The 27,848-nt window shown below is 52.0% G+C and overlaps 1 protein-coding gene across 1 annotated transcript; it reads left to right on the top strand.

Annotated features, from left to right (window-relative positions):
* Positions 1 to 1,626: 1,626 nt before the first annotated feature.
* rab25a (RAB25, member RAS oncogene family a) lies at positions 1,627 to 27,331 on the top strand. The gene is made up of 5 exons (XM_085978735.1): positions 1,627 to 1,833; positions 11,143 to 11,338; positions 19,462 to 19,655; positions 21,114 to 21,194; positions 26,076 to 27,331. The coding sequence occupies exons 1-5, from the start codon at positions 1,794 to 1,796 to the stop codon at positions 26,210 to 26,212; spliced, it is 648 nt and encodes a 215-aa protein (XP_085834861.1). The 5' UTR covers positions 1,627 to 1,793; the 3' UTR covers positions 26,213 to 27,331.
* Positions 27,332 to 27,848: the final 517 nt, after the last annotated feature.

Here is a 27,848-nt window from a genome sequence, read left to right as displayed (position 1 = left end):
TGAGATGTTAAACCCAGGCCCCGTCTGTTCTCTCGGGAGGATGTAAAAGATCCCACGGCCACTATTGGAAGAAGAGCTGGGGGAGTTCTCCCCGGTGTCCTGGGGCCAATATTTATTCTTCAACCAACACCTAAAAACATGATCTGTTCATTATCACATAGCTGTTTGTGGGAGCTTGCTGTGCGCAAATTGGCTGCCGCGTTTCCTACATTACAACAGTGACCACACTTCAAAAAGTACTTCATTGGCTGTAAAGCGCTTTGAGACGTCCTGAGGTGAAAGGCGCTGGAAAAATGCGAGTCCTTTCCTGCCCTCCTTCCCTTTGGTGGGCTCTCGTTCGCCCGCCGTGATTTGCACGCCGTCGAGCGTACATCCATTGTTTGCTCTCGCTCATTTGTGTTCTCGGTGAGCGCAGAACTGCCTGGTTCAGCACTAACTTGACGATGGGTGTTAGAGAGTCCACGGGTTGGGAGACATGCAACGCACGTGGCCTGGATAGTGGTCAGGTGCAGGGAGACCCCTGGCTGATTCTTCCTCCGCTTCGCCCACCCCGAGGCTAATTGTACAAGGAATCCTCGCTCTGGAGGAAGGAGGAGGGGGGAGGTGAGGTGTGGCCGGGTGAACTGTGGCGGTGAGGGATGGGCGGGTGAGCTGTGGGTGTGATGAGGTGAGGGTTTGGACAAAAGGGATGGGTGGGTGAGCTGTGGGTGTGATGAGGTGAGGGATGGGCAGGTGAGGGCTGGACAGGTGGGGGATGGGCAGGTGAGGGTTTGGACAGGTGGATGGACAGGTGAGCTGTGGGTAGGTGAGATTTGGGCAGGTGAGGTTTGGACAGGTGAGGGGTGGGCAGGTGAGGTTTGTACAGGTGAGGGATAGGCAGGTGAGGTTTGGGCAGGTGAAATGTGTACAGGTGAGGGCTAGGCAGGCGGGGGCTGGATAGATGAGGGTTTGGACAGGTGTGGGATGGACAGGTGCGGATTGGGCAGGTGAGGTTTGTATAGGTGAGCGATGGGCACTTGAGCGTTGGACAGGTGAGGTGTGCACAGGTGAGCTGTGTGCAGGTGAGGTGTGGGCAGGTGATGGTTGTATAGGTGAGGGTTGGACAGGTGAGCTGTGTACAGGTGATGGTTGGACAGATGAGGGCTGTACAGGTGAGGTTTGTACAGGTGGGCTGTGCACAGGTAAGGGTGTGTACAGGTGAGGTGTGTATAGGTGAGGGATGGGCAGGTGGGGTGTGTACAGGTGAGGTGTGTATAGGTGAAGGATGGGCAGGTGGGGTGTGTACAGGTGAGGGATGGGCAGGTGGGGTGTGTACAGGTGAGGGATGGGCAGGTGGGGTGTGTACAGGTGAGGGATGGGCAGGTGGGGTGTGTACAGGTGGGGGATGGGCAGGTGGGTGTGTACAGGTGAGGGATGGGCAGGTGGGGTGTGTACAGGTGAGGGATGGGCAGGTGGGGTGTGTACAGGTGGGGGATGGGCAGGTGGGTGTGTACAGGTGAGGTGTGTACAGGTGAGGGATGGGCAGGTGGGGTGTGTACAGGTGAGGGATGGGCAGGTGGGGTGTGTACAGGTGAGCGGTGGGTGTGTCCCAGCCACCGGTTGTACCCGTGCAGCAGGAACTGGTCAGACCGGAGTTGGAGCACAAACCCGCCCAGAAACCAGGAAGACAACCTGCCGGGAGGGAGGGTCAGGGCGGCCAGGTAGACAGCTCGCAGTCCGGGACACCGAGCCGTGTGAAGGGGCTGGGCCACACTCTGTGCCGGGACGGAGCAGCTTCGGGGCTCGGCTGCAGGATGAGTTCGGCGGAGGACGATTACAGTTTCGTGTTTAAAGGTGAGAGAGTATCGCGGGCGGGAGGCCGAGAGAAAGGACAAGAGACAATGGCGGTGACAGGAGTGGAGTCTCACCCTAAACACCGACACCCTAAACACCCTAACCCTAAACAATACCCCCTAACCTTAATCCTTAACAATACCCCCTAACCCTAACCCTGAACAATACCCCCTAACCCTGAACAATACCCCCTAACCCTAACCCTGAACAATACCCCCTATCACTAACCCTAAACAATACCCCCTAACCCTGAACAATACCCCCTAACCCTAACCCTGAACAATACCCCCTAACCCTGAACAATACCCCCTAACCCTAACCCTGAACAATACCCCCTATCACTAACCCTAAACAATACCCCCTAACACTAACCCTGAACAATACCCCCTAACACTAACCCTGAACAATACCCCCTAACCCTGAACAATACCCCCTATCACTAACCCTGAACAATACCCCCTAACACTAACCCTGAACAATACCCCCTAACCCTGAACAATACCCCCTAACCCTGAACAATACCCCCTATCACTAACCCTAAACAATACCCCCTAACACTAACCCTGAACAATACCCCCTAACCCTGAACAATACCCCCTAACCCTAACCCTGAACAATACCCCCATCACTAACCCTAAACAATACCCCCTAACCCTGAACAATACCCCCTAACCCTGAACAATACCCCCTAACACTAACCGTAAACAATACCCCCTAACCCTAACCCTGAACAATACCCCCTAACACTAACCCTGAACAATACCCCCTAACACTAACCCTGAACAATACCCCCTAACCCTGAACAATACCCCCTAACCCTAAACAATACCCCCTAACCCTAACCCTGAACAATACCCCCTAACACTAACCCTGAACAATACCCCCTAACACTAACCCTGAACAATACCCCCTAACCCTGAACAATACCCCCTAACCCTAAACAATACCCCCTAACCCTAACCCTGAACAATACCCCCATCACTAACCCTAAACAATACCCCCTAACCCTGAACAATACCCCCTAACCCTAAACAATACCCCCTAACCCTAACCCTGAACAATACCCCCTAACCCTAAACAATACCCCCTAACCCTGCCCCTAACCACTAAACCCTAAACAATATCCCCTGACCCTAACCTTAACAATACCCCTAACCCTGACCCCTAACCCTGAACAGTACCCTTAACCCCTAACCCTATCTCTGTCCACTACCCTTAATCCTGATCATTAACCCGAACCCTAACCCTGTCCACTATCATTAACCCTAAACCTTTACCCTGATTACTGCCCTTTACCCTAATTACGTCCATAATTCCTAACTCTGATCACTACCCTTAACCCCACTGCTGTCCTCTAACCACTAACCCTGTCCAATATTCCTAACCCCTGACCCCTGACCACGAGCCCTAATCCCCAATCCTAACCCCAGATCCTCCTGAGTGGAACATAAACACCGGCATGGACTGGTTGGGCCGAATGATCTGTTTCTGTGCCGTATATCCTGTGTAATTACCCACAATCCCCAATCCTGACGACTGACCCTGTCCCGCTACCCACAACCCCAATCCTCACTCCCCCAGATCCCACCCGCTTCCCTAATCCTGACTACCCCAGACCCTGATCTGTACCTAACCTGAAACCCTCGCCCTACAATACCCTCAATCATGGTCCGTCTCTCGACCCTAACCTAAACCAGATCTACCCCCTTTCAACAATCCAACCTCTGCCTCGAACCCAAACTCTCAATGCTAAAGCCAACCCACAGCACTCAAATAACCTGCACCCCCCCCCCCGGAACAAACAACCCTAATATAGGAAGCCACAGTCTGATGGGGACCAAAATCAAGCCCGCCGCCCGAACCCCAGCTAGGGATGGATAATGGCGGGTAAAACGGGAGAAACAGCAATGTAAAGCGTGAGCCAAACACTAGGCAGGCACCAGTGAAACAAAATAACTCGAGAAATGAGACACAAGAGGGGACAACCACCCTCCTGCCTGCACCCCCCCACCTAACCCAACCCTAACCCCAACCCCGTCCGCTATTCCTAACTCTAACCCTCCTGCCCCATTCACCAACCTAACCCTGTCCACTATTCTGAACCCTAACCCTGACCCCTAACTTTAACCCTTGTCCACTGTTCCTAACCCCAACCCTGTCCACTATTCCTAACCCCTGACCCCTAACCTTAACCCTTGTCCACTGTTCCTAACCCCTGACCCCTAACCTTAACCCTTGTCCACTGTTCCTAACCCTAACCCTGTCCACTATTCCTAACCCCTGACCCCTAACCTTAACCTTGCCCACTATTCTATAACAACTAACCCCTAATCTTAACCGTGACCATTAACCCATAATTTTAACCCAAACCCTAACCACTATCACCTAATCTTAACCCTGAGCACTAATTCAACCCTGACCTCTAACCGTAACACCCTAAACATAACAACCCAACCCTAACCCCCTAATAACCCCCTTCTAACCTCGAACCTCTCATAACCCCCCAACCCCTAACCTTAAATCACCTGGTATCAATCGACACTCCATTTTTTTAAAGACAAAATTTGCCTTGTAGTAACTTTCCTGATAACGCGCCCTAACGTGGGTGGGAGGGCGAAGCAGCCGGCTCTTGATGGCTGTCCGCAGGTCACTTCCCAACACGGACAGCCCGGTCAACCTCGCACAGGCTGAGCAGAGCCGGGAGAGGCCTAGAACATAGAAACATACAGGATAGGAGCAGGAGTAGGCCATTCGGCCCCTCGAGCCTGCTCCGCCATTTAATGAGATCATGGCTGATCATCCAAATTCAGTACCCTGTCCCTGCCTTCTCCCCATATCCCTTGATCCCTTTAGTCTTAAGAAATATATCTAACTCCTTCTTGAATATATTTAATGAATTGGCCTCAACTGCCTTCTGTGGTAGAGAATTCCACAGGTTCACCACTCTCTGGGTGAAGAAATTCCTCCTCATTTCTGTCCTAAATGGCTTACCCCTTATCCTTAGACTGTGACCCCTGGCTCTGGACTCCCCCGCCATTGGGAACATCATTCCTGTATCTAGTCTGTCCAGTCCTGTCAGAATTTTATAAGTTTCAATGAAATCCCCTCTCATTCTTCTAAACTACAGCGAGTACAAGCCCAATCGACCCAATCTCTCCTCATACGTCATTCCTGCCATCCCAGGTATCAGTCTGGTGAATCTTCGCTGCACTCCCTCCATGGCAAGAACATCCTTCCTCAGATAAGGCGACCAAAACTACACACAATACTCAAGATGTGGTCTCACCAAGGCCCTGTACAACTGCAGCAAGACATCCTTGTTCCTGTACTCAAACCCTCTCGCTACGAAGGCCAACATACCATTTGCCTTCTTAACCGCCTGCTGCACCTGCATGCTTACCTTCAGCGACTGGTGCACAAGGACACCCAGGTCTTGTTGCACTTCCCCTTTTCCCAATCTATTGCCATTTAGATAATAATCTGTCTTCCTGTTTTTGCCACCAAAGTGGATAACCTCACATTTATCCACGTTATATTGCATCTGCCATGCTTCTGCCCAATCACCCAACCTGTCCAAATCATCCTGGAGTTTCTCGACATCCTCCTCACAGCACACACGCCCACCCAGCTTTGTGTCATCTGCAAATTTGGAGATATTACATCTAGTTCCCTTGTCTAGATCATTAATATATATTGGGGCAGAAATTCGGGTCGGGGGCTTGCCGCGCGTGCAAGCCCTCGATCTGCACTTACCCGACGCGCCGGCCGTTGAGCTTCAGGGACGCCTGGAATTGCTGTTTTAAAATGTTGACTCCCGGGCAGCGTCTGACGTCACGCCGCCCAGGAGTGCAGCCAGCGCGAAGCCTGGAGCGCACAGTGCAAGTGAGACACGCCCCTTGAGGTCTCATTTTAAAAGGACACGCCCCCAATGCTTCTCACAAGCTGCAAAGCATTTTAAATAGGTTTTTGGTATTTTTAAGAAGCTTTTGGTAACTTTTATGAACTTATAAAAACGTTTACATTATTTTGAAGAATCTGAAGTAGTTTTAAACAGAATTAAAGCGATTTAAAGACTTTTAAAAGCCCTGAAAGCATTTTTTTCATTCCATTTATTTAATTAGCAACGTCGTCGTCGAACGTGTCTTCACACTGTTCCCTTTGGGGAACTGTATGAAGTGGTGGAAGGATTTCTGGCCGTGATTAACGCTCCTTCCGTGACCGTAACCATCTTTGTACCAGCCATTAGGGTGGTTAGTCCTATGGCGGGAGGGTTTTACGGGCTCCCACAACCTATACGAGGGGGGGGGGGCCACCCACACCCACGGACGCAAGTATCCCACTGGATGTCTACCCAGAATTTAGAGCCGGAGCTCCGACTCCACTTGCCGGGACTGTCTGGAGCGGGGTTAGAAACCCTACGCCGTGTGGCCCAGCGGCGGGGATCCTACCGCTACGCCAAAGGCCCACTCAGATTAGCACCGTGAAATGGCTGGAATGAGCACAATGCACGGCATTAAAAGAACTCACAATTGAACTGATGATGACCTCAGCAATCTCCTCAACGAGGTGGAGGCGCAGCGCCTGCTCATCATTGGTAACGAAAAGTCAAAGGCGCCGCAAAAAGGACAGATGATAGCTTGGTCTTTCAAGTGGCAGCATAGGGCTCCAGTCACGGGGAGGGAAAAGGTGCAGGAAACGTAAGGGTGTCATCTTTTGCGCGGAGTGGGCCTTTTGCGTAGCGGTAAGCATCCCCGCCGCTGGGCCCAAAGGAGTAGGGTTTCAAACCCCGCTCCAGACAGTCCCGGCAAGTGGAGTCGGAGCTCCAACTATAAATTCTGGGTGGACATCCAGCGGGATACTTGCGTCCGCGGGTGTGGGTGGCCCCCCCCCCCCCCCTCAGATGGGTTGTGGGAGCCCGTAAAACCCTCACGCCATAGGACTAACCACCCTAATGGCTGGTATGAAGATGGTTATGGTCACGGAAGGAGCGTTAACGTGGCCAGAAATCCTTCCACCACTTCATACAGTTCCCGAAAGGGAACAGTGTGAGGATACGTACGACGATGACCTCTTGCGCAATGCACCTCCTTGGACCCTCAGTCGCAGATGCGAGGGGGCAAATCGTGCAATTGTTAAATTTTTCATTTTATTGGCACGTAAAATGAACGGCCTAGTAATTCCGTTCCAAACGCGTGAGTACGGTCGGGGCACTCACGCGTCTGGCCGGAGGAAATGCCGGTTTTCAGCATGCACAGCGCATGCGGGGAAAACCGGCATTTCCTGTCCTCTGAACGAAGGGGTTCAGAGGCAGAACGCGTGCGACTGCACAGGCAGCGCGTGCGCAGTAAAATTAGCCGGTTTCATTCATGCTTTCAGTGAGGTTAAGTCCTTACAACTTACACATGAAAAAAGCATGAGTACAGTTGCTCCAGAGGCTGCGGAGGAAGATATATTTTATCGTGGAGCTTCTGAAAGACAATATTTTTGTTTGGGAAAGGGAGGAAAGTTATTTTAAGAAATGCTGAGGTAAGTTTTAAAGTTTATTTTTGTTTTTTAAAACGGGTTTTCAGTACTGTAGGTAGAAGGAGCAATTGTGGCTATGTGAATTGAATTTGCTGTGTTTATTAAATGTGAAAATGACTCCAACATTTTTAAGAAAGAAACTTTTCATCAGTAATATATTCTTTTAAGTAATTATGTATGTATGTCTGTATATATTCCTTTGCGTATATGTATGTATATATTCCTTTACTTATGTGTATGAATGTATGTATTTAATTATGACTTTCAGAGAAAGTAACTTATTGGAAAATCATAATTAAATACATACATTCATACACATAAGTAAAGGAATATTATACATATACGTAAAGGAATATATACGGACATACATGCATAATTACTTAAAAGAATATATTACTGATGAACAGTTTCTTAAAAATGTTGGAAATGTTACATTACTCATTTTAGAACAGTCATTTTCACATTTAATAAACACAGCAAATTCAATTCACACAGCCACAATTGCTCCTTCTACCTACAGTACTGAAAACCCGTTTAAAAAAAAAATAATTAAACTTTAAAACTTACCTCATCATTTCTTAAAATAACTTTCCTCCCTTTCCCAAACAAAAATATTGCCTTTCAGAAGCTCCACGATAAAATATATCTTCCTCCACAGCCTCTGGAGCAACTTTACACATGCTTTTTTCATGTGTAAGTTGTAAGGACTTAACCTCACTGAATCTATGAATGAAATCGACGAAGTTCACTGCGCACGCGCTGCCTGTGCAGTCGCACGCGCTGTGCCTCTGAACCCCTTCGTTCAGAGGACAGGAAATGCCGGTTTTCTCCGCATGCGCTGTGCATGCTGAAAACCGGCATTTCCTCCGGCCAGACGCGTGAGTACCCCGACCGTACTCACGCATTTGGAACGGAATTACTGGGCCATTGTGAATAGCTGGAGTCCTAGCACCGATCCCTGTGGTACCCCACTAGTCACTGCCTGCCACTCGGAAAAAGAACCATTTATTCCAACTCTGTGCTTTCTGTCTGCCAACCAGTTCTCTATCCAAGTCAGTACCTTGCCCCCAATCCCATGTGCCTTAACTTTACACGCTAATCTCTTATGCGGGACCTTATTAAAAGCTTTCTGAAAGTCCAAATACACCACATCCACTGGTTCTCCCTTATCTATTTTACCAGTTACATCCTCAAAAAATTCCAGTAGATTAGTCAAGCACGATTTACCTTTTGTAAATCCATGTTGACTTTGTCCGATCCTGTCACTGTTTTCCAAGTGCTCTGCTATTACATCTTTTGTAATGGACTCTAGCATTTTCCCCACTACCGATGTCAGGCTTACCGGTCTGTAATTCCCCGTTTTCTCCCTACCACCTTTTTTGAATAGTGGGGTAACATTAGCTACCCTCCAATCCATGGGTGCTGTTCCAGAGTCTATCGAATTTTGGAAGATGATCAGCAATGCAGCTATTATTTCTAGGGCCACTTCCTTAAGTACCCTAGGATGGGTACAGGCTTCGGGCTTCTCCAACAGGCTGAGCAGAGCCAGGAAAGGCCTCGAGTAGGCCTCAGGCTTCTCTAACAGGCTGAGCAGAGCCGGGAGAGGCCTCGAGTTGGCTTCAGACTCCTGCAGCAGGTAGAGATCAGCCAGGAAAGGCCTCGAGTAGGCCTCAGGCTTCTCTAACAGGCTGAGCAGAGCCAGGAGAGGCCTCGAGTTGGCTTCAGACCCCTGCAGCAGGTAGAGATCAGCCAGGAGAGGCCTCGAGTAGGCCTCAGGCTTCTCCAGCGGGTGGAGCGACCGGGGGGGGGGATGGGATCGGGGATGATTCATGTTTTGAATTAGAGCAGGGTTTGGGTCAGGAGAGCCTTTACAAAATGAGGCTTAAGCTGCTTTGTAAAGCGAGTCCAGGTTCGGGTTTGTTTCCGCTCAACAAGGTGCCATTGTGTGCTGAGATCAGTGGGTGGAGCCCTAGATTGCACAGCTGATAGTGTTGGATTGAGCAACAGGACCTTGGATCACAACCAAGGCACCTGAACGAGCGGTTTCTCAGCACCACAGAGAGAGAGAGAGAGAGAGAGAGAGATTAAATCAACAAACACTCCTCCCTTCCACTCGCTGTGGTATTGGCCTGTACAGACCAGGCAGGGCAAAGCTTCATCCCAAATCTGTGCTCACTGACCTCAGCCAGACAGCAGCAGGACCCAGGGCTAGCGAGGGGGCAAACTCATAGAGACCTTCTGTTACATATAAACCCCCCGAACCCCTCGATTAGATTCCAGCCTGTAACTCACTCCCAGGTATCTGTTATTCTATATATAAACCCCCCGAACCCCTCGATTAGATTCCAGCCTGTAACTCACTCCCGGGTATCCGTTATTCTATATATAAACCCCCCGAACCCCTTGATTTAGATTCCAGCCTGTAACTCCCGGGTATCCGTTATTCTATATATAAACCCCCCGAACCCCTCGATTAGATTCCAGCCTGTAACTCACTCCCGGGTATCCGTTATTCTATATATAAACCCCCCGAACCCCTTGATTAGATTCCAGCCTGTAACTCACTCCCGGGTATCTGTTATTCTATATATAAACCCCCCGAACCCCTCGATTAGATTCCAGCCTGTAACTCACTCCCGGGTATCTGTTATTCTAAATATAAACCCCCCGAACCCCTCGATTAGATTCCAGCCTGGAACTCACTCCCGGGTATCCGTTACTCTATATATAAACCCCCCCGAACCCCTCGATTAGATTCCAGCCTGTAACTCACTCCCGGGTATCTGTTATTCTATATATAAACCCCCCTGAACCCCTCGATTAGATTCCAGCCTGTAACTCACTCCCGGGTATCCGTTATTCTATATATAAACCCCCTGAACCCCTCGATTAGATTCCAGCCTGTAACTCACTCCCGGGTATCTGTTATTCTATATATAAACCCCCCTGAACCCCTCGATTAGATTCCAGCCTGTAACTCACTCCCGGGTATCCGTTATTCTATATATAAACCCCCTGAACCCCTCGATTAGATTCCAGCCTGTAACTCACTCCCGGGTATCTGTTATTCTATATATAAACCCCCTGAACCCCTCGATTAGATTCCAGCCTGTAACTCACTCCCGGGTATCTGTTATTCTATATATAAACCCCCCGAACCCCTCGATTAGATTCCAGCCTGTAACTCACTCCCGGGTATCCGTTACTCTATATATAAACCCCCCCGAACCCCTCGATTAGATTCCAGCCTGTAACTCACTCCCGGGTATCTGTTATTCTATATATAAACCCCCCGAACCCCTCGATTAGATTCCAGCCTGTAACCCACTCCCAGGTATCTGTTATTCTATATATAAACCCCCTGAACCCCTCGATTAGATTCCAGCCTGTAACTCACTCCCGGGTATCCGTTACTCTATATATAAACCCCCCCGAACCCCTCGATTAGATTCCAGCCTGTAACTCACTCCCGGGTATCTGTTATTCTATATATAAACCCCCTGAACCCCTCGATTAGATTCCAGCCTGTAACTCACTCCCGGGTATCTGTTATTCTATAAATAAACCCCCGAACCCCTCGATTAGATTCCAGCCTGTAACTCACTCCCGGGTATCCGTTACTCTATATATAAACCCCCCCGAACCCCTCGATTAGATTCCAGCCTGTAACTCACTCCCGGGTATCTGTTATTCTATATATAAACCCCCGAACCCCTCGATTAGATTCCAGCCTGTAACTCACTCCCGGGTTTCTGTTTTAATCGGTGTCTGTGTTTCTTTTCCCAGTGGTACTGATTGGGGAGTCGGGAGTCGGGAAGAGTAACCTCCTGTCTCGCTTCACTCGCAACGAGTTCAACCACGACAGCAGGACCACCATCGGTGTAGAGTTCTCCACCCGCAGCGTCCTGGTGGACGGCGTGACGGTCAAGACACAGATCTGGGACACGGCGGGGCTGGAACGGTATCGCGCCATCACCTCCGCGTACGTATCCGCACGGGCATCCCGCCGCCGCCGCCGGTCAGTGTCTACGGGTAACGCAGCCAAGGCGGGTGGACAGAGTTCAGAGACAGGTCAGCCGTAACCTCGTGGCGCGACAGACTCGAGGGGCTGAATGGCCTCCTCCCGTTCCTGCCTTCCCTCTTCCCCCCACGGCCAGACGGGATACCCCGGAAGAGCTTGCGTCCTTCCGCTCCCCCAGCACCCTCCCTTCTCTCTCCTCGTCACAGGCCTTGATTATCTCGTGGAGTGTCGCCCCTGGCTCAGTGGGTCTCTCGCACTCTCGCCTCTGGGTCAGAAGGTCGTGGGTTCGAGTCCCCACTCCAGAGACTTGAGCACAAAATCCAGGCCGACACTCTGCAGTGCCAGTACTGAGGGAGCGCCGCACTGTCGGAGGGGCAGTGCTGAGGGAGCGCCGCACTGTCGGAGGGGCAGTGCTGAGGGAGCGCCGCACTGTCGGAGGGGCAGTACTGAGGGAGCGCCGCACTGTCGGAGGGGCAGTGCTGAGGGAGCGCCGCACTGTCGGAGGGGCAGTGCTGAGGGAGCGCCGCACTGTCGGAGGGGCAGTGCTGAGGGAGCGCCGCACTGTCGGAGGGGCAGTACTGAGGGAGCGCCGCACTGTCGGAGGGGCAGTACTGAGGGAGCGCCGCACTGTCGGAGGGGCAGTACTGAGGGAGTGCCGCACTGTCGGAGGGGCAGTACTGAGGGAGGGCCGCACTGTCGGAGGGGCAGTGCTGAGGGAGCGCCGCACTGTCGGAGGGGCAGTACTGAGGGAGCGCCGCACTGTCGGAGGGGCAGTGCTGAGGGAGCGCCGCACTGTCGGAGGGGCAGTACTGAGGGAGCGCCGCACTGTCGGAGGGGCAGTACTGAGGGAGCGCCGCACTGTCGGAGGGGCAGTGCTGAGGGAGCGCCGCACTGTCGGAGGGGCAGTACTGAGGGAGCGCCGCACTGTCGGAGGGGCAGTACTGAGGGAGCGCCGCACTGTCGGAGGGGCAGTACTGAGGGAGCGCCGCACTGCCGGAGAGGCAGTACTGAGGGAGCGCCGCACTGCCGGAGAGGCAGTACTGAGGGAGCGCCGCACTGTCGGAGGGGCGGTACTGAGGGAGCGCCGCACTGTCGGAGGGGCAGTACTGAGGGAGCGCCGCACTGTCGGAGGGGCGGTACTGAGGGAGCGCCGCACTGTTGGAGGGCCGGTACTGAGGGAGCGCCGCACTGTCGGAGGGGCGGTACTGAGGGAGCGCCGCACTGTCGGAGGGGCGGTACTGAGGGAGCGCTGCACTGTCTGAGGGGCAGTACTGAGGGAGTGCCGCACTGTCTGAGGGGCAGTACTGAGGGAACGCTGCACTGTCGGAGGGGCAGTACTGAGGGAGCGCCGCACTGTCAGAGGGGCAGTACTGAGGGAGCGCCGCACTGTCGGAGGGGCAGTACTGAGGGAGCGCCGCACTGTCGGAGGGGCAGTACTGAGGGAGCGCCGCACTGTCAGAGGGGCAGTACTGAGGGAGCGCCGCACTGTCGGAGGGGCAGTACTGAGGGAGCGCCGCACTGTCGGAGGGGCAGTACTGAGGGAGCGCCGCACTGTCGGAGGGGTGGTACTGAGGGAGCGCCGCACTGTCGGAGGGGCAGTACTGAGGGAGCGCCGCACTGTCGGAGGGGCAGTACTGAGGGAGCGCCGCACTGTCAGAGGGGCGGTACTGAGGGAGCGCCGCACTGTCGGAGGGGCAGTACTGAGGGAGCGCCGCACTGTCGGAGGGGCAGTACTGAGGGAGCGCCGCACTGTCGGAGGGGCGGTACTGAGGGAGCGCCGCACTGTCGGAGGGGCGGTACTGAGGGAGCGCCGCACTGTCGGAGGGGCGGTACTGAGGGAGCGCCGCACTGTCGGAGGGGTGGTACTGAGGGAGCGCCGCACTGTCGGAGGTGCCGTCTTTCAGATGGGACGTTAAACCGAGGCCCCGTCTGCTCTCTCCGGTGGACGTAAAAGGTCCCACGGCCACTATTGGATGAAGAGCGGGGTGGGGGGGGGGGGTTAAATTGAGGCGTTGATGTGACAGGAGTAAGGGGAATATGACCCCCCCCTCCCCCAATGATTGGCTGTGGTGTGGGAGTGAAACATAACAAAGAAAAGATTATTGGGAAGACCGAAGCCATTGTCATTGGTCCCCGCCACACACTCCGCTCCTTTAGCCACCGACTCCATCCCTCTCCCAGGCCACTGTCTGAGGCTGAACCACACTGTTCGCAACCTTGGTGTGAGATCTGACCCCTGAGCTCCCGACCACATACCCGCTCCATCACCATGACCACCTACTTCCACCTCCGTAACATCGCCCGTCTCCGCCCTCGCCTCAGCTCATCCGCTGCTGAAACCCTCGTCCATGCCTTTGTTACCTCTAGACTTGACTATTCCAACGCACTCCTGGCCGGCCTCCCACATTCCACCCTACGTTAACTTGAGGTCATCCAAAACTCTGCTGTCCCATGTAGGTTGATTGGCCATGATAAAAATTGGCCCTTAATGTTAGGGGGGATTAAATACGTGGGGTTATGGGGTGATATACCTATCAATTCATCCAATGAAAAGCGACGTGTTAAGAAAGTAACTATAGGTTTTTATTGGCTAAATAACAGAGCCCACCCTCGTGGGTGATCGGATCCAACAAGGAGGAATACCAGCCAGTCGACCACCTTTATACCTGGGCAGGTAGGTGGAGCCGTGGGCGGAGTCAGCAGAGGTCAGCCCAGGTATAACAGCGTGACAAGAGGCGACCTCGTATAGTGATACAACAGTGTGGACAGTGATAACCATAGAGTAACGATATAACAGTGATAACTATAGTGTAACGATAGTGAACGATAAAAGTGGTTTACCACACAGGGTTACGGGGATAGGGCTTGGGTGGGATGGCTGTCGGTGTAGGGACCGGGTGCTAGGGTTTGGATGATCAGCCATGATCTCGTTGAATGGCGGAGCAGGCTCGAGGGGCCGAATGGCCTACTCCTGCTCCTATCTTCTATGTTTCTATGTTTCTAACTCGCACCAAGTCCCCGTTCGCCCATCACCCCCTGTGCTCGCTGACCTACAATGGCTCCCGGTTAAGCAACGCCTCGATTTTAAAAATTCTCATCCTCGTTTTCAAATCCCCTCCATGGCCTCCTCGCCCCCTCTCCCTATCTCTGTAACCTCCTCCAGCCCCCACAATCCTCCGAGATCTCTGCCCTCCTCCAATTCCGGCCTCTTGAGCATCCCCCGATTTCCATCGCTCCACCATTGGCGGCCGTGCCTTCAGCCGCCTGGGCCCCGAGCTCTGGAATTCCCTCCCTAAACCTCTCCGCCTCTCTCTCCTCCTTTAAGTCGCTCCTTAAAACCGACCTCTTTGACCAAGCTTTTGGTCACCTGTCCTAATATCTCCTTATGTGGCTCGGTGTCAAATTTTGTTTGATAATCGCTCCTGTGAAGCTCCTTGGGACGTTTTACTACGTTAAAGGCGCTGTATAAATGCAGGTTGTTGTTGTTAAGAAAGAACTCCCATTTCTCCAGCGCCTTTCACGACCTCAGGACGTCCCAAAGCGCTTTACAGCCAATGAAGTACTTTTTGACGTGTGGTCACTGTTGTAATGTGGGAAACATGGCAGCCAATTTGCGCACAGCAAGCTCCCACAAATGAGTTAAATGACCAGATCATCTGTTTTTAGTGATGTTGGTTGAGGGATAAATATTGGCCCCAGGACACCGGGGAGAACTCCCCCTGCTCTTCTTCCAATAGTGGCCGTGGAATCTTTTACGTCCACCCGAGAGGGCAGACGGGGCCTCGGTTTAACGTCTCATCCGAAAGACCGGGGTGGTTTCAGTTGCCAGGCAGTCGGGGTGACCTTTAAGGATGCTACAATTGGACGCCGTGCTCCTGGGCTGAGGCTGGGACACGCTTCAGGCCGGAGTTGCTGCTCGTTCACCTCTGACCCTAGCTGGGAAGCGAGCCTGGGTGGGCAGGACCAGGCTCGGCTGCACAAATAGGCCGGCCCAGGTGAGGTACTGTCCGAAGGGGGGAGGGGAGGGGCAGGGGTGCTGCTGCAGGGACCCTTCCCCAGAAATGGCAATAGATTGGGAGAAGGGGAAGTGCAACGAGACCTGGGTGTCCTTGTGCACCAGTCGCTGAAGGTAAGCATGCAGGTGCAGCAGGCGGTTAAGAAGGCAAATGGTATGTTGGCCTTCGTAGCGAGAGGGTTCGAGTACAGGAACAAGGATGTCTTGCTGCAGTTGTACAGGGCCTTGGTGAGACCACACCTTGAGTATTGTGTGCAGTTTTGGTCGCCTTATCTGAGGAAGGATGTTCTTGCCATGGAAGGAGTTCAGCAAAGATTCACCAGGCTGATACCTGGGATGGCAGGAATGACGTATGAGGAGAGATTGGGTCGATTGGACTTGTACTCGCTGGAGTTTAGAAGAATGAGAGGTGATCTCATTGAAACTTATAAAATTCTGACAGGACTAGACAGACTAGATGCAGGAAGGATGTTCCCGATGGTCGGGGAGTCCAGAACCAGGGGTCACAGTCTAAGGATAAAGGGTAGGCCATTTAGGACAGAAATGTGGAGGAATTTCTTCATCCAGAGAGTGGTGAACCTGTGGAATTCTCTACCACAGAAGGCGGTGGAGGCCAGTTCATTAAATATATTCAAGAAGGAGTTGAATATATTTCTTAAGGCTAAAGGGATCAAGGGATATGGGGAGAAAGCAGGGACAGGGTACTGAATTTGGATGATCAGCCATGATCGCATTGAATGGCGGAGCAGGCTCGAGGGGCCGAATGGCCTACTCCTGCTCCTATCTTCTATGTTTCTATGAAAGAATTGAACACCTCAAGGAGGGGACGGGAGAACATTTTGGAGAGGACGATCAGGGGAGAGGAAGAGACAAAAAAAAAATGGTCCGCGGTTTTCGCCTCGCGAGTAGGGGTCGCCAACTTTGATTGGACGTATTCCTGGAGGGGCCATCACGTGACCTCCTGCCGCCAACCGGCCCCGCCCCCACACTCCCGCCATTGGCCACCTGCCATGTCCACCAGCACAGAGCCCCGCCTTCCTCCAGCAATCGAAAGGTGAATAGACTCCACGGTACAGGATTGGATGATCCATGTACAAACATGGTTAAAATATCACGAGCAGGTACGGAAAATAATCAGAAAATCTAATGGAATGTTGGCCTTTATATCGAGAGGACTAGCGTACAAGGGCATAGAAGTTATGCTGCAGCTATACAAAGCCCTGGTTAGACCACACCTGGAGCACTGGGAGCAGTTCTGGGCACCACACCTTCGGAACGATAGATTGGCCTTGGAGGGAGTGCAGCGTAGGTTTACCAGAATGATACCTGGGCTCTCAAGGGTTAAGTTACGAGGAGAGATTACACAAACTAGGGTTGTATTCCCTGGAATTTAGACAGTTAAGGGGTGATCTGATCGAAGTTTTCAAGATATTAAGGGAATCAGATAGGGTAGAGAGAGAGAGAAACTATTTCCGCTGGTTGGGGAGTCTAGGACTAGGGGGCAGAGTCTAAAAATTAGAGCCAGACCTTTCAGGAGTGAAGTTCGGAAACACTTCTACACACAAAGGGCGGGAGAAGTTTGGAACTCTCTTCCGGAAACGGCAATTGGTGCTGGGGATCAATTGTTAATCTTAAATCTGAGATCGACACAAAGCTGGGTGGGCATGTGTGCTGTGAGGAGGATGCCGAGAAACTCCAGTATGATTTGGACAGGTTGGGTGATATGGCAGATGCAGTATAATGTGGATAAATGCGAGGTTATCCACTTTGGTGGCAAAAACAGGAAGGCAGATTATTATCTGAACGGCAATAGATTGGGAGAAGGGGAAGTGCAACGAGACCTGGGTGTCCTTGTGCACCAGTCGCTGAAGGTAAGCATGCAGGTGCAGCAGGCGGTTAAGAAGGCAAATGGTATGTTGGCCTTCGTAGCGAGAGGGTTCGAGTATAGGAACAAGGATGTCTTGCTGCAGTTGTACAGGGCCTTGGTGAGACCACACTTTGAGTATTGTGTGCAGTTTTGCTCGCCTTATCTGAGGAAGGATGTTCTTGCCATGGAGAGAGTGCAGCAAAGATTCACCAGACTGATACCTGGGATGGCAGGAATGACGTATGAGGAGAGATTGGGTTGATTGGGCTTATACTCGCTGGCGTTTAGAAGAATGAGAGGGGATCTCATTGAAACTTATAAAATTCTAACAGGACTAGACAGACTAGATGCAGTAAGGATGTTCCTGATGGCGGGGGAGTCCAGAACCAGGGGTCACAGTCTAAGGGTAAGGGGTAGGCCATTTAGGACAGAGATGAGGAGGAATTTCTTCACCCAGAGAGTGGTGAACCTGTGGAATTCTCTACCACAGAAGGCAGTTGAGGCCAATTCATTAAATATATTCAAGAAGGAGTTAGATATATTTCTTAAGGTTAAAGGGATCAAGGGATATGGGGAGAAAGCAGGGACAGGGTACTGAATTTGGATGATCAGCCATGATCTCATTGAATGACGGAGCAGGCTCGAGGGGCCGAATGGCCGACTCCTGCTCCTATCTTCTATGTTTCTATGATAGATTTCTGTTAACCGAAGGTATTCAGGGATATGGGCCAAAGTTAGGAGTTAGGCCGCAGATACGAATGATCTCATCGAATGGCGGAACAGGCTCGAGGGGCTGAATGGCCTCCTCCTGTTCCTGTGACTGTTGACTGTCATTCTACTCACATTATTCCCCCATCTCCAATATTTTTACGATAGCAAAATACTGCGGATGCTGGAAATCTGAAACAACAACAGAAAACGCTGGAAAAACTCAGCAGGTCAGGCAGCATCCGTGGAGAGAGAAACAGAGTTAACGTTTCAGGTCGATGACCTTTCGTCAGAACTGGGGAAAAAAACAGGAAATGGAACAAATTTGAAAGCAAGTTTAGGGGCTGGGAAATGGGGGAGGGGATGAAAGAACAAAAGGGAAGGTCTGCGATAGGATGGAAGGCGGGAGAGATTAAGAGACATTAAGAGATATTCAAGGCGAGACGAGATGGTAATGGGACAGGTTAAGAAACATTACCATCTCCTCTTGCCTTGAATATCTCTTAATGTCTCTGAATCTCTCCCGCCTTCCATCCTATCACAGACCTTCCCTTTTGTTTTTTCATCCCCTCCCCCCTTTCCCAGCCCCTAAACTTGCTTAAAAATCTGTTCCATTTCCTGCTTTTTTCCCCAGTTCTGACGAAAGGTCTTCGACCTGAAACGTTAACTCTGTTTCTCTCTCCACGGATGCTGCCCTGACCTGCTGAGTTTTCTTCCAGTGTTTTCTGTTGTTGTTCCAATATTTTTATAACTGATAAAACAAAAGCATTCAAGGAAACATAGAAACATAGAAGATAGGAGCAGGAGTAGGCCATTCGGCCCCTCGAGCCTGCTCCGCCATTTAATGAGATCATGGCTGATCATCCAAATTCAGTACCCTGTCCCTGCCTTCTCCCCATATCCCTTGATCCCTTTAGCCTTAAGAAATATATCTAACTCCTTCTTGAATATATTTAATGAATTGGCCTCCACTGCCTTCTGTGGTAGAGAATTCCACAGGTTCACCACTCTCTGGGTGAAGAAATTCCTCCTCATCTCTGTCCTAAATGGCTTACCCCTTATCGTTAGACTGTGACCCCAGGTTCTGGACTCCCCCGCCATCGGGAACAGCCTTCCTGCATCTAGTCTGTCTAGTCCTGTTAGAATTTTATAAGTTTCAATGAGATCCCCTCTCATTCTTCTAAACTCCAGCGAGTATAAGCCCAATCGACACAATCTCTCCTCATACGTCATCCCTGCCATCCCAGGTATCAGCCTGGTGAATCTTCGCTGAACTCCTTCCATGGCAAGAACATCCTTCCTCAGATAAGGAAAATGAAAGAAAACCCTATTTTTATTAACGGCCCCCCAGTGATTTTTTCTCACCGGGTGTTGCTCCCTGCCGCGTCCTGGAGATGAACCTTCCATTCCTTGGAGAGTCCAGGGCTGTCCCTTGCTCGCGAGAGGTGTTTGGGAGTGGAGCCTGTTTTACTAGGCCGCCTCTGGTTCTTGCAGGTATTACCGCGGGGCGGTGGGGGCGCTGCTGGTCTACGACATCTCCAAACACCTGACGTACGAGAGCGTGGAGCGCTGGCTGAACGAGCTGCTGGACCACGCCGACAACAACCTGGTCGTGATGTTAGTGGGCAACAAGACCGACCTCAGCGAGATCCGAGCCGTCCCCATCGAGGAGGCCAAGTCCTTCGCAGGTAAATTCATCCAGGGGCGGCGAATAATAGATCCCTAAACTTCAGCTCATCCCAAACACCCCTGCCCCGTGTCCTAACTCGCACCGAGTCCCGTTCACCCATCACCCCCTGTGCTCGCTGACCCGTGTCCTAACTCACACCCAGTCCCGTTCACCCATCACCCCCTGTGCTCACTGCCCCGTGTCCTAACTCACACCCAGTCCCGTTCACCCATCACCCCCTGTGCTCGCTGACCCACATTGGCTCCTGGTCCAGCAACGCCTCGATTTTCAAAATTCTCATCCTTGATTTCAAATACTCTCCATGGCCCTCGCCCCTCCCTATCACTGTAACCTCCTCCAGCCCCACAACCCTCCGCGATCTCGGCGCTCCTCCAATTCCGGCCTCTTGAGCATCCCCCGATTTCCATCGCTCCACCATTGGCGGCCGTGCCTTCAGCCGCCTGGGCCCCGAGCTCTGGAATTCCCTCCCTAAACCTCTCCGCCTCTCTCTCCTCCTTTAAGACGTTCCTTAAAACCCATGGGCTGGGAGGGGGTGGAGATGGAGTGAAGGGGGTGGAGATAGGGTGAAACATAGAGACATAGAAGATAGGAGCAGGAGTAGGGAGGGGGAGGACTCCGTCACGAGCGTACAACCCCACATCCCCTTCCCCCGACTCGCGGGGAGTTCATGCTGATCTGAAAGGTCGGGGAGTAGGGGTTGGAGGTCGTGGGGGGTGGGGAGTGACGAGAAGGATTAAAAAAGAGAGTTGGGGGTTGGGGTCCAGGTACATAGAAAATGATCAGAAAGGCTAATGGAATGCTGGCCTTTATATCTGAGAGGACTAGAGTACAAGGGGGTAGAAGTTATGCTGCAGCTATACAAAGCCCTGGTTAGACCACACCTGGAGCACTGGGAGCAGTTCTGGGCCCCACACCTTAGGAAGGATAGATTGGCCCTGGAGGGAGTGCAGCGTAGGTTTACCAGAATGATACCCGGACTCCAAGGGTTAAGTTACGAGGAGAGATTACACACACTAGGGTTGTATTCCCTGGAATTTAGAAGGTTAAGGGGTGATCTGATCAAAGTTTTCAAGATATTAAGGGGAACTGAAAGGGTAGAGAGAGAGAGAAACTATTCCCGCTGGTTGGGGAGTCGAGGACTAGGGGGCAGAGTCTAAAAATTAGAGCCAGACCTTTCAGGAGTGAAGTTAGGAAACACTTCTACACACAAAGGGTGGTAGAAGTTTGGAACTCTCTTCTGCAATTGGTGCTAGATCAATTGTTAATTTTAAATCAGAGATCGATAGATTGCTGTTAACCAAAGGTATTAAGGGATATGGGCCAAAGGCGGGTAGATGGAGTGAGGTCGCAGATCAGCCGTGATCTCATTGAATGGCGGAGCAGGCTCGAGGGGCTGAATGGCCTCCTCCTGTTCCCGTGAGGCCTTCACGATTTCCGCTTTTGCTTTTGCCTGCAGAGAAACACAAGATGCTCTTCATGGAGACCTCGGCCCTCGACTCGACGAATGTGGAGCCAGCCTTTCAGACGGTGATCACAGGTGCGTAGTGTACCCCCGCCCCCGAGGCGTTCCTCACCGCTTTCCTCGCTTCACAGCGGTGGCCCGGTTTCCTGGTCGGGCCTGTCCCGGTTGCCACGGTTACCGACTGAATTCGCCGCCCCGCCCCCCCCCCCCCCCGGAGGCACAGCCTGCAGGCCTCACTCTCGGCCTAACCCGGCTCGTACTCAAAGACAGAGAGCGATGGATTTTTGTCAGGCGAGGGTGTCGAGGGATACGGCACCAAGGCGGGTAGATGGAGTTGAGATGCAGATCAGCCCCGATCTGATTGAACGGCGGAGCAGGCTCGAGGGGCTGAATGGTCTCCTCCTGTTCCTGTGTAGGATCCCAGTCACCCTTTCCCCAAGGAAATGGACAAAAAGACCCTCTCCCCGACCCCCAATGAATCAGCTGTAAGCCCCCACTGATCGATCAGTCAGACAGTACTGATGTCAATCAGCCCATTATGGCTAACAAGGCAAGGGAATACAGTATAAATGGTAGGACACTGAGAAGTGTAGAGGATCAGAGGGACCTTGGAGTGCATGTCCACAGATCCCTGAAGGTAGCAGGACAGGTAGCTAAGGTGGTTAAGAAGTCACACAGGATACTTGCCTTTATTAGCAGAGGCATAGAATACAAGAGCAGGGGGGTTATGCTTCAACTGTATAAAACACTAGTTAGGCCTCAGCTAGAGTACTGCGTACAGTTCTGGTCACCACATTACAGGAAGGATGTGATTGCACTAGAGAGGGTGCAGAGGAGATTTACCAGGATGTTGCACCCCAGGGCTGGGGAATTTTAACGATGAGGAAAGATTGGAGAGGCTGGGGTTGTTTTCTTTGGAACAGAGGAGGCCGAGAGGATATTTAATTGAGGTGTATAAAATTATGAGGGGCCTGGATAGAGTGGATAGGAAGGACCTATTTCCCTTAGCAGAAGGGTCAATAACCAGGGGGCAGAGATTGAAAGTAATTGGGAGAAGGTTTAGAGGGGAGTTGAGGAGAACTTTGTTCACCCAGAGGGTGGTGGGGGTCTGGAACTCACTGCCTGAAAGGGTGGTGGAGGCAGAGACCCTCATTGCATTTAAAAAGTACTTGGATGTGCACTTGAAGTGCCGTAACCTACAGGGCTACGGACCAAGAGCTGGAAAGTGGGATTAGGCTGGAGAGCTCTTTGTCGGCCGGCACGGACAAGATGGGCCGAATGGCCTCCTTCTGTGCCGCAAGTTTCTATGATTCGGTTATGTTTTCTGTCCATCAGTGTTGAGTGTTGGAGGAGGAAGAGAATGGGTGAATAATAGGGGGAGGGACGGTAACATTAGCTTCATTAGTAGATGCCGATGCACTCGGGGCGGAATAGCCCCGTCGGCGCTCCACTTCCGCTTTCACAAGGTCTTCGCAGAACCTCGCAGCACACAAGGAGGCCGTTCGGCCCGTCCTGCCGGTGCTGGCTCCCTAGAAAGAGCTGGCCATTCATTCCCGCTGCTCCATTGCTCTTTCCCCGTAGCCCTGCAAATACTCTCCCCTTCAAGCATCTCCAGGCGATTGCACGCCTGGAAAGCGGCAAGTGGACAATTCGGGCCTCGGTGGCCGGGCGTGAAGAACGGCCAGTTTGCTGAGATAGCAAAGGCGTTAGCAGAGTATAGAAACATAGAGGATAGGAGCAGGAGTAGGCCATTCGGCCCCTCGAGCCTGCTCCGCCATTCAATGAGATCATGGCTGATCATCCAAATTCAGTACCCTGTCCCTGCTTTCTCCCCATATCCCTTGATCCCTTTAGCCTTAAGAAATATATCTAACTCCTTCTTGAATATATTTAATGAATTGACCTCAACTGCCTTCTGTGGTAGAGAATTCCACAGGTTCACCACTCTCTGGGTGAAGAAATTCCTCCTCATCTCAGTCCTAAATGGCTTACCCCTTATTCTTAGACTGTGACCCCTCGTTCTGGACACCCCCGCCATCAGGAACATCCTTCCTGCATCTAGTCTGTCTAGTCCTGTTATAATTTTATAAGTTTTAATGAGATCCCCTTTCATTCTTCTAAACTCCCCAATCGACCCAATCTCTCTTCATACATCATTCCTGCCATCCCAGGTATCAGTCTGGTGAATCTTCGCTGCACTCCCTCCATGGCAAGAACATCCTTCCTCAGATAAGGCAACCAAAACTGCACACAATGCTCAAGGTGTTGTCTCACCAAGGCCCTGTACAACTGCAGCAAGACATCCTTGTTCCTGTCCTCAAACCCTCTCGCTACGAAGGCCAACATACCATTTGCCACCTTAACCGCCTGCTGCACCTGCATGCTTACCTTCAGCGACTGGTGCACAAGGACACCCAGGTCTCGTTGCACTTCCCCTTTTCTGTTGAGCATCCGACACTAGACTCGAAAGTTCCTGGCGAGGGAAATACAGCATGGGAGGACTTCTTATTAGCACCTCCGGTAGATCGCGACACCCCATAGTATCTGAGCTTTCGACTGTGGCTAATAATCTTCTGTTGCCGATTTGGTTTTGAACCTGCGAAATGGATTCTAAAGGGTATTCATTAAAAGGAGAAAAACATTTAGGAACAATTAGCAAATTTGACGTTACGGAAAAACTAAACAAAGGGAATGAGTGAGAGGATGAGCGGATCTGGGGGCATTTCAAAGTATTATTTTGTTCGTTAATAACCAATCCATTGGGGTTTCAACAGTTACTGATGACTATAAGGTTTTTTTTAATATACAAGAGCTGGGAGACATACTTCAGACACTTGCTCCACAGCACTCCCTTGTGGCCAGTGTGTGCAACTGCAACGTGACAGTTGACATGGCAAAATTGAATAGGTCATGTTTACATAGGAATTCACAATAGGAAAAATTGACTGTGACCAAAAAAAACCAGGACAACAGCAAGTTGTGGCTAAGAAGTGTGGGCCCTACACAAGACATTTTGAAATAATTTATGTAGCTTGTGTGAAGTCCTCCAAATTTATTTTAGATTTTTAGTAATCCAAGATTGATTAGGAAAGGAACAACTTAATTAAAGTTGTGTACCATCAGATCATGGTGTGATGGAAGAATGAGAAGACTAAAGCGATGTGTTTCAGTGGGAGAGTTAGGAGACTAGAGGGATGGGCTTTAGTGGAGAGTTAGGGACTAGCGGGATGGGCTTCGATGGGAGAGTTAGGGGACTAGAGGGATGGGCTTCGATGGGAGAGTTAGGGGACTAGAGAGATGGGCTTCGATGGGAGAGTTAGGGGACTAGCAGGATGGGCTTTGATGGGAGAGTTAGGGGACTAGAGGGATGGGCTTTGATGGGAGAGTTAGGGGACGAGAGGGGTGGGCTTTGATGGGTGAGTTAGGGGACTAGAGGGATGGGCTTCATTGGGAGAGTTAGGGGACTAGAGGAATGGGCTTTGATGGGAGAGTTAGGGGACTAGAGGGATGGGCTTCGATGGGAGAGTTAGGGGACTAGAGGAATGGGCTTTGATGGGAGAGTTAGGGGACTAGAGGGATGGGCTTCGATGGGAGAGTTAGGGGACTAGAGGGATGGGCTTCGATGGGAGAGTTAGGGGACTAGAGGGATGGGATTCGATGGGAGAGTTAGGGGACTAGAGGGATGGGCTTCGATGGGAGAGTTAGGGGACTAGAGGGATGGGCTTCGATGGGAGAGTTAGGGTACTGGAGGGATGGGATTCGATGGGAGAGTTAGGGGACTAGAGGAATGGGCTTTGATGGGAGAGTTAGGGGGCTGGAGGGATGGGCTTCGATGGGAGAGTTAGGGGGCTGGTGGGATGGTCTTCGATGGGAGAGTTAGGGGACTAGAGGGATGGGCTTCGATGGGAGAGTTAGGGGACTAGAGGGATGGGCTTCGATGGGAGAGTTAGGGGACTAGAGAGATGGGCTTCGATGGGAGAGTTAGGGGACTAGAGAGATGGGCTTCGATGGGAGAGTTAGGGGACTAGAGGGATGGGCTTCGATGGGAGAGTTAGGGGACTGGAGGGATGGTCTTCGATGGGAGAGTTCAGGGACTGGAGGGATGGACTTCGATGGGAGAGTTAGGGGACTGGAGGGATGGACTTCGATGGGAGTGTTAGGGGACTAGAGGGATGGACTTCAATGGGAGAGTTAGGGGACTAGAGGGATGGACTTCGATGGGAGAGTTAGGGAACTAGAGGGATGGGCTTCGATGGGAGAGTTAGGGGACTAGAGAGATGGGCTTCGATGGGAGAGTTAGGGGACTGGAGGGATGGGCTTCGATGGGAGAGTTAGGGGACTAGAGGGATGGGCTTCGATGGGAGAGTTAGGGGACTGGAGGGATGGACTTCGATGGGAGAGTTAGGGGACTAGAGGGATGGGCTTCGATGGGAGAGTTAGGGACTAGAGAGATGGGCTTCGATGGGAGAGTTAGGGGACTAGAGAGATGGGCTTCGATGGGAGAGTTAGGGGCTAGAGGGATGGGCTTCGATGGGAGAGTTAGGGGACTAGAGGGATGGGCTTCGATGGGAGAGTTAGGGGACTAGAGGGATGGGCTTCGATGGGAGAGTTAGGGGACTAGAGGGATGGGCTTCGATGGGAGAGTTAGAGGACTAGAGGGATGGGCTTCGATGGGAGACTTAGGAGACTAGAGGGATGGGCTTCGATGGGAGAGTTAGGGGACTGGAGGGATGGGCTTCGATGGGAGAGTTAGGGGACTGGAGGGATGGGCTTCGATGGGAGAGTTAGGGGACTGGAGGGATGGGCTTCGATGGGAGAGTTAGGGACTAGAGGGATGGGCTTCGATGGGAGAGTTAGGGGATTAGAGGGATGGGCTTCGTTGGGAGAGTTAGGGACCAGAGGGATGAGCTGAATGGTCTTGCCTTGCCATTGACTTCTCTTTGATTGCATCTGCAGAAATCTTCCACCGGCGATCCCAGAACCGGGGGAACAAACAAGTGATCAACAGCATTTCCCTCACCACGAACAGCTTCTCTAACGAGGGCGCATCGACCGAGGTCGCGAACAAGAAACCGTGTTGCCAAAGCATCTGACCTGCCGCAGAATGCCGAATCTGGCTCGGCGGGATTCCGTACCGTAATACACTGTGTAGGAGTTGCCCGCGCCCCCCACAACCCCCACCCCACTTCCAGCCCTCATCCTTAATTCCCCGTTTATACTTCAGTTCCGTCACACGAGACGGGCGACGAGCGCCATCAGGGACCGCGCGGGTGGCATAAGGACGTCTTGCCCTCCGCTGCGCCTCCTTAAACCGCAGGAAGCATCTCACCAACCCCGTGCGGCCACCTTTCATGGCGACCCGCGCCGCCGCCCTCGTGCGCCTAGACAAAATGAAGGCCATCTAACCCATGCTGTACCTGCCCTGGGAGTGTTTGATGGGACAGTGTAGAGGGAGCTTTACTCTGTATCTAACCCATGCTGTACCTGCCCTGGGAGTGTTTGATGGGACAGTGTAGAGGGAGCTTTACTCTCTATCTAACCCCGTGCTTTACCTGCCCTGGGAGTGTTTGACGGGACAGTGTAGAGGGAGCTTTACTCTGTATCTAACCCATGCTGTACCTGCCCTGGGAGTGTTTGATGGGACAGTGTAGAGGGAGCGTTACTTTCTATCTAACCCGTGCTGTACCTGCCCTGGGAGTGTTTGATGGGGACAGTGTAGAGGGAGCTTTACTCTGTATCTAACCCCGTGCTGTACCTGTCCCGGGAGTGTTTGATGGGACAGTGTAGAGGGAGCTTTACTCTGTATCTAACCCGTGCTGTACCTGCCCTGGGAGTGTTTGATGGGACAGTGTAGAGGGAGCTTTACTCTGTATCTAACCTGTGCTGTACCTGCCCTGGGAGTGTTTGATGGGACAGTGTAGAGGGAGCGTTACTCTCTATCTAACCCGTGCTGTATCTGCCCTGGGAGTGTTTGATGGGACAGTGTAGAGGGAGCGTTACTCTATCTAACCCGTGCTGTACCTGCACTGGGAGTGCTTGATGGGGACAGTGTAGAGGGAGCTTTACTCTGTATCTAACCCGTGCTGTACCTGTCCCGGGAGTGTTTGATGGGACAGTGTCGAGGGAGCTTTACTCTGTGTCTAACCCGTGCTGTACCTGCCCTGGGAGTGTTTGATGGGACAGTGTAGAGCGAGCTTTACTCTGTATCTAACCTGTGCTGTACCTGTCCCGGGAGTGTTTGATGGGACAGTGTCGAGGGAGCTTTACTCTGTATCTAACCCGTGCTGTACCTGCCCTGGGATTGTTTGACGGGACAGTGTAGAGGGAGCTTTACTCTGTATCTAACCCGTGCTGTACCTGCCCTGGGAGTGTTTGATGGGACAGTGTAGAGGGAGCTTTACTCTGTATCTAACCCCGTGCTGTACCTGCCCTGGGAGTGTTTGATGGGGACAGTGTAGAGGGAGCTTTACTCTGTATCTAACCCGTGCTGTACCTGCCCTGGGAGTGTTTGATGGGGACAGTGTAGAGGGAGCTTTACTCTGTATCTAACCCCGTGCTGTACCTGCCCTGGGAGTGTTTGATGGGACAGTGTAGAGGGAGCTTTACTCTGTATCTAACCCGTGCTGTACCTGCCCTGGGAGTGTTTGATGGGACAGTGTAGAGGGAGCTTTACTCTGTATCTAACCTGTGCTGTACCTGCCCTGGGAGTGTTTGATGGGACAGTGTAGA

The sequence above is a fragment of the Somniosus microcephalus genome, unplaced genomic scaffold, assembly GCF_052327205.1.
Source record: "Somniosus microcephalus isolate GS21.2 unplaced genomic scaffold, FLI_Smic_1.0 unresolved_chr7, whole genome shotgun sequence".
Taxonomy (NCBI): Eukaryota; Metazoa; Chordata; class Chondrichthyes; order Squaliformes; family Somniosidae; genus Somniosus; species Somniosus microcephalus.
The sequence above is the reverse complement of the archived record's forward strand: the minus strand, read 5'-3'. Positions and strand labels throughout refer to the sequence as shown.

What these genes read in the sequence shown, in the direction of transcription:
- rab25a (XM_085978735.1), top strand. Translation starts at nt 1,794, where the DNA reads ATGAGTTCGGCGGAGGACGATTACAGTTTCGTGTTTAAAG. An exon ending in TTACAGTTTCGTGTTTAAAG is followed by an intron (nt 1,834 to 11,142) that starts GTGAGAGAGTAT and finishes TTCTTTTCCCAG; the next exon opens with TGGTACTGATTGGGGAGTCG. An exon ending in GGAGGCCAAGTCCTTCGCAG is followed by an intron (nt 19,656 to 21,113) that starts GTAAATTCATCC and finishes TTTTGCCTGCAG; the next exon opens with AGAAACACAAGATGCTCTTC.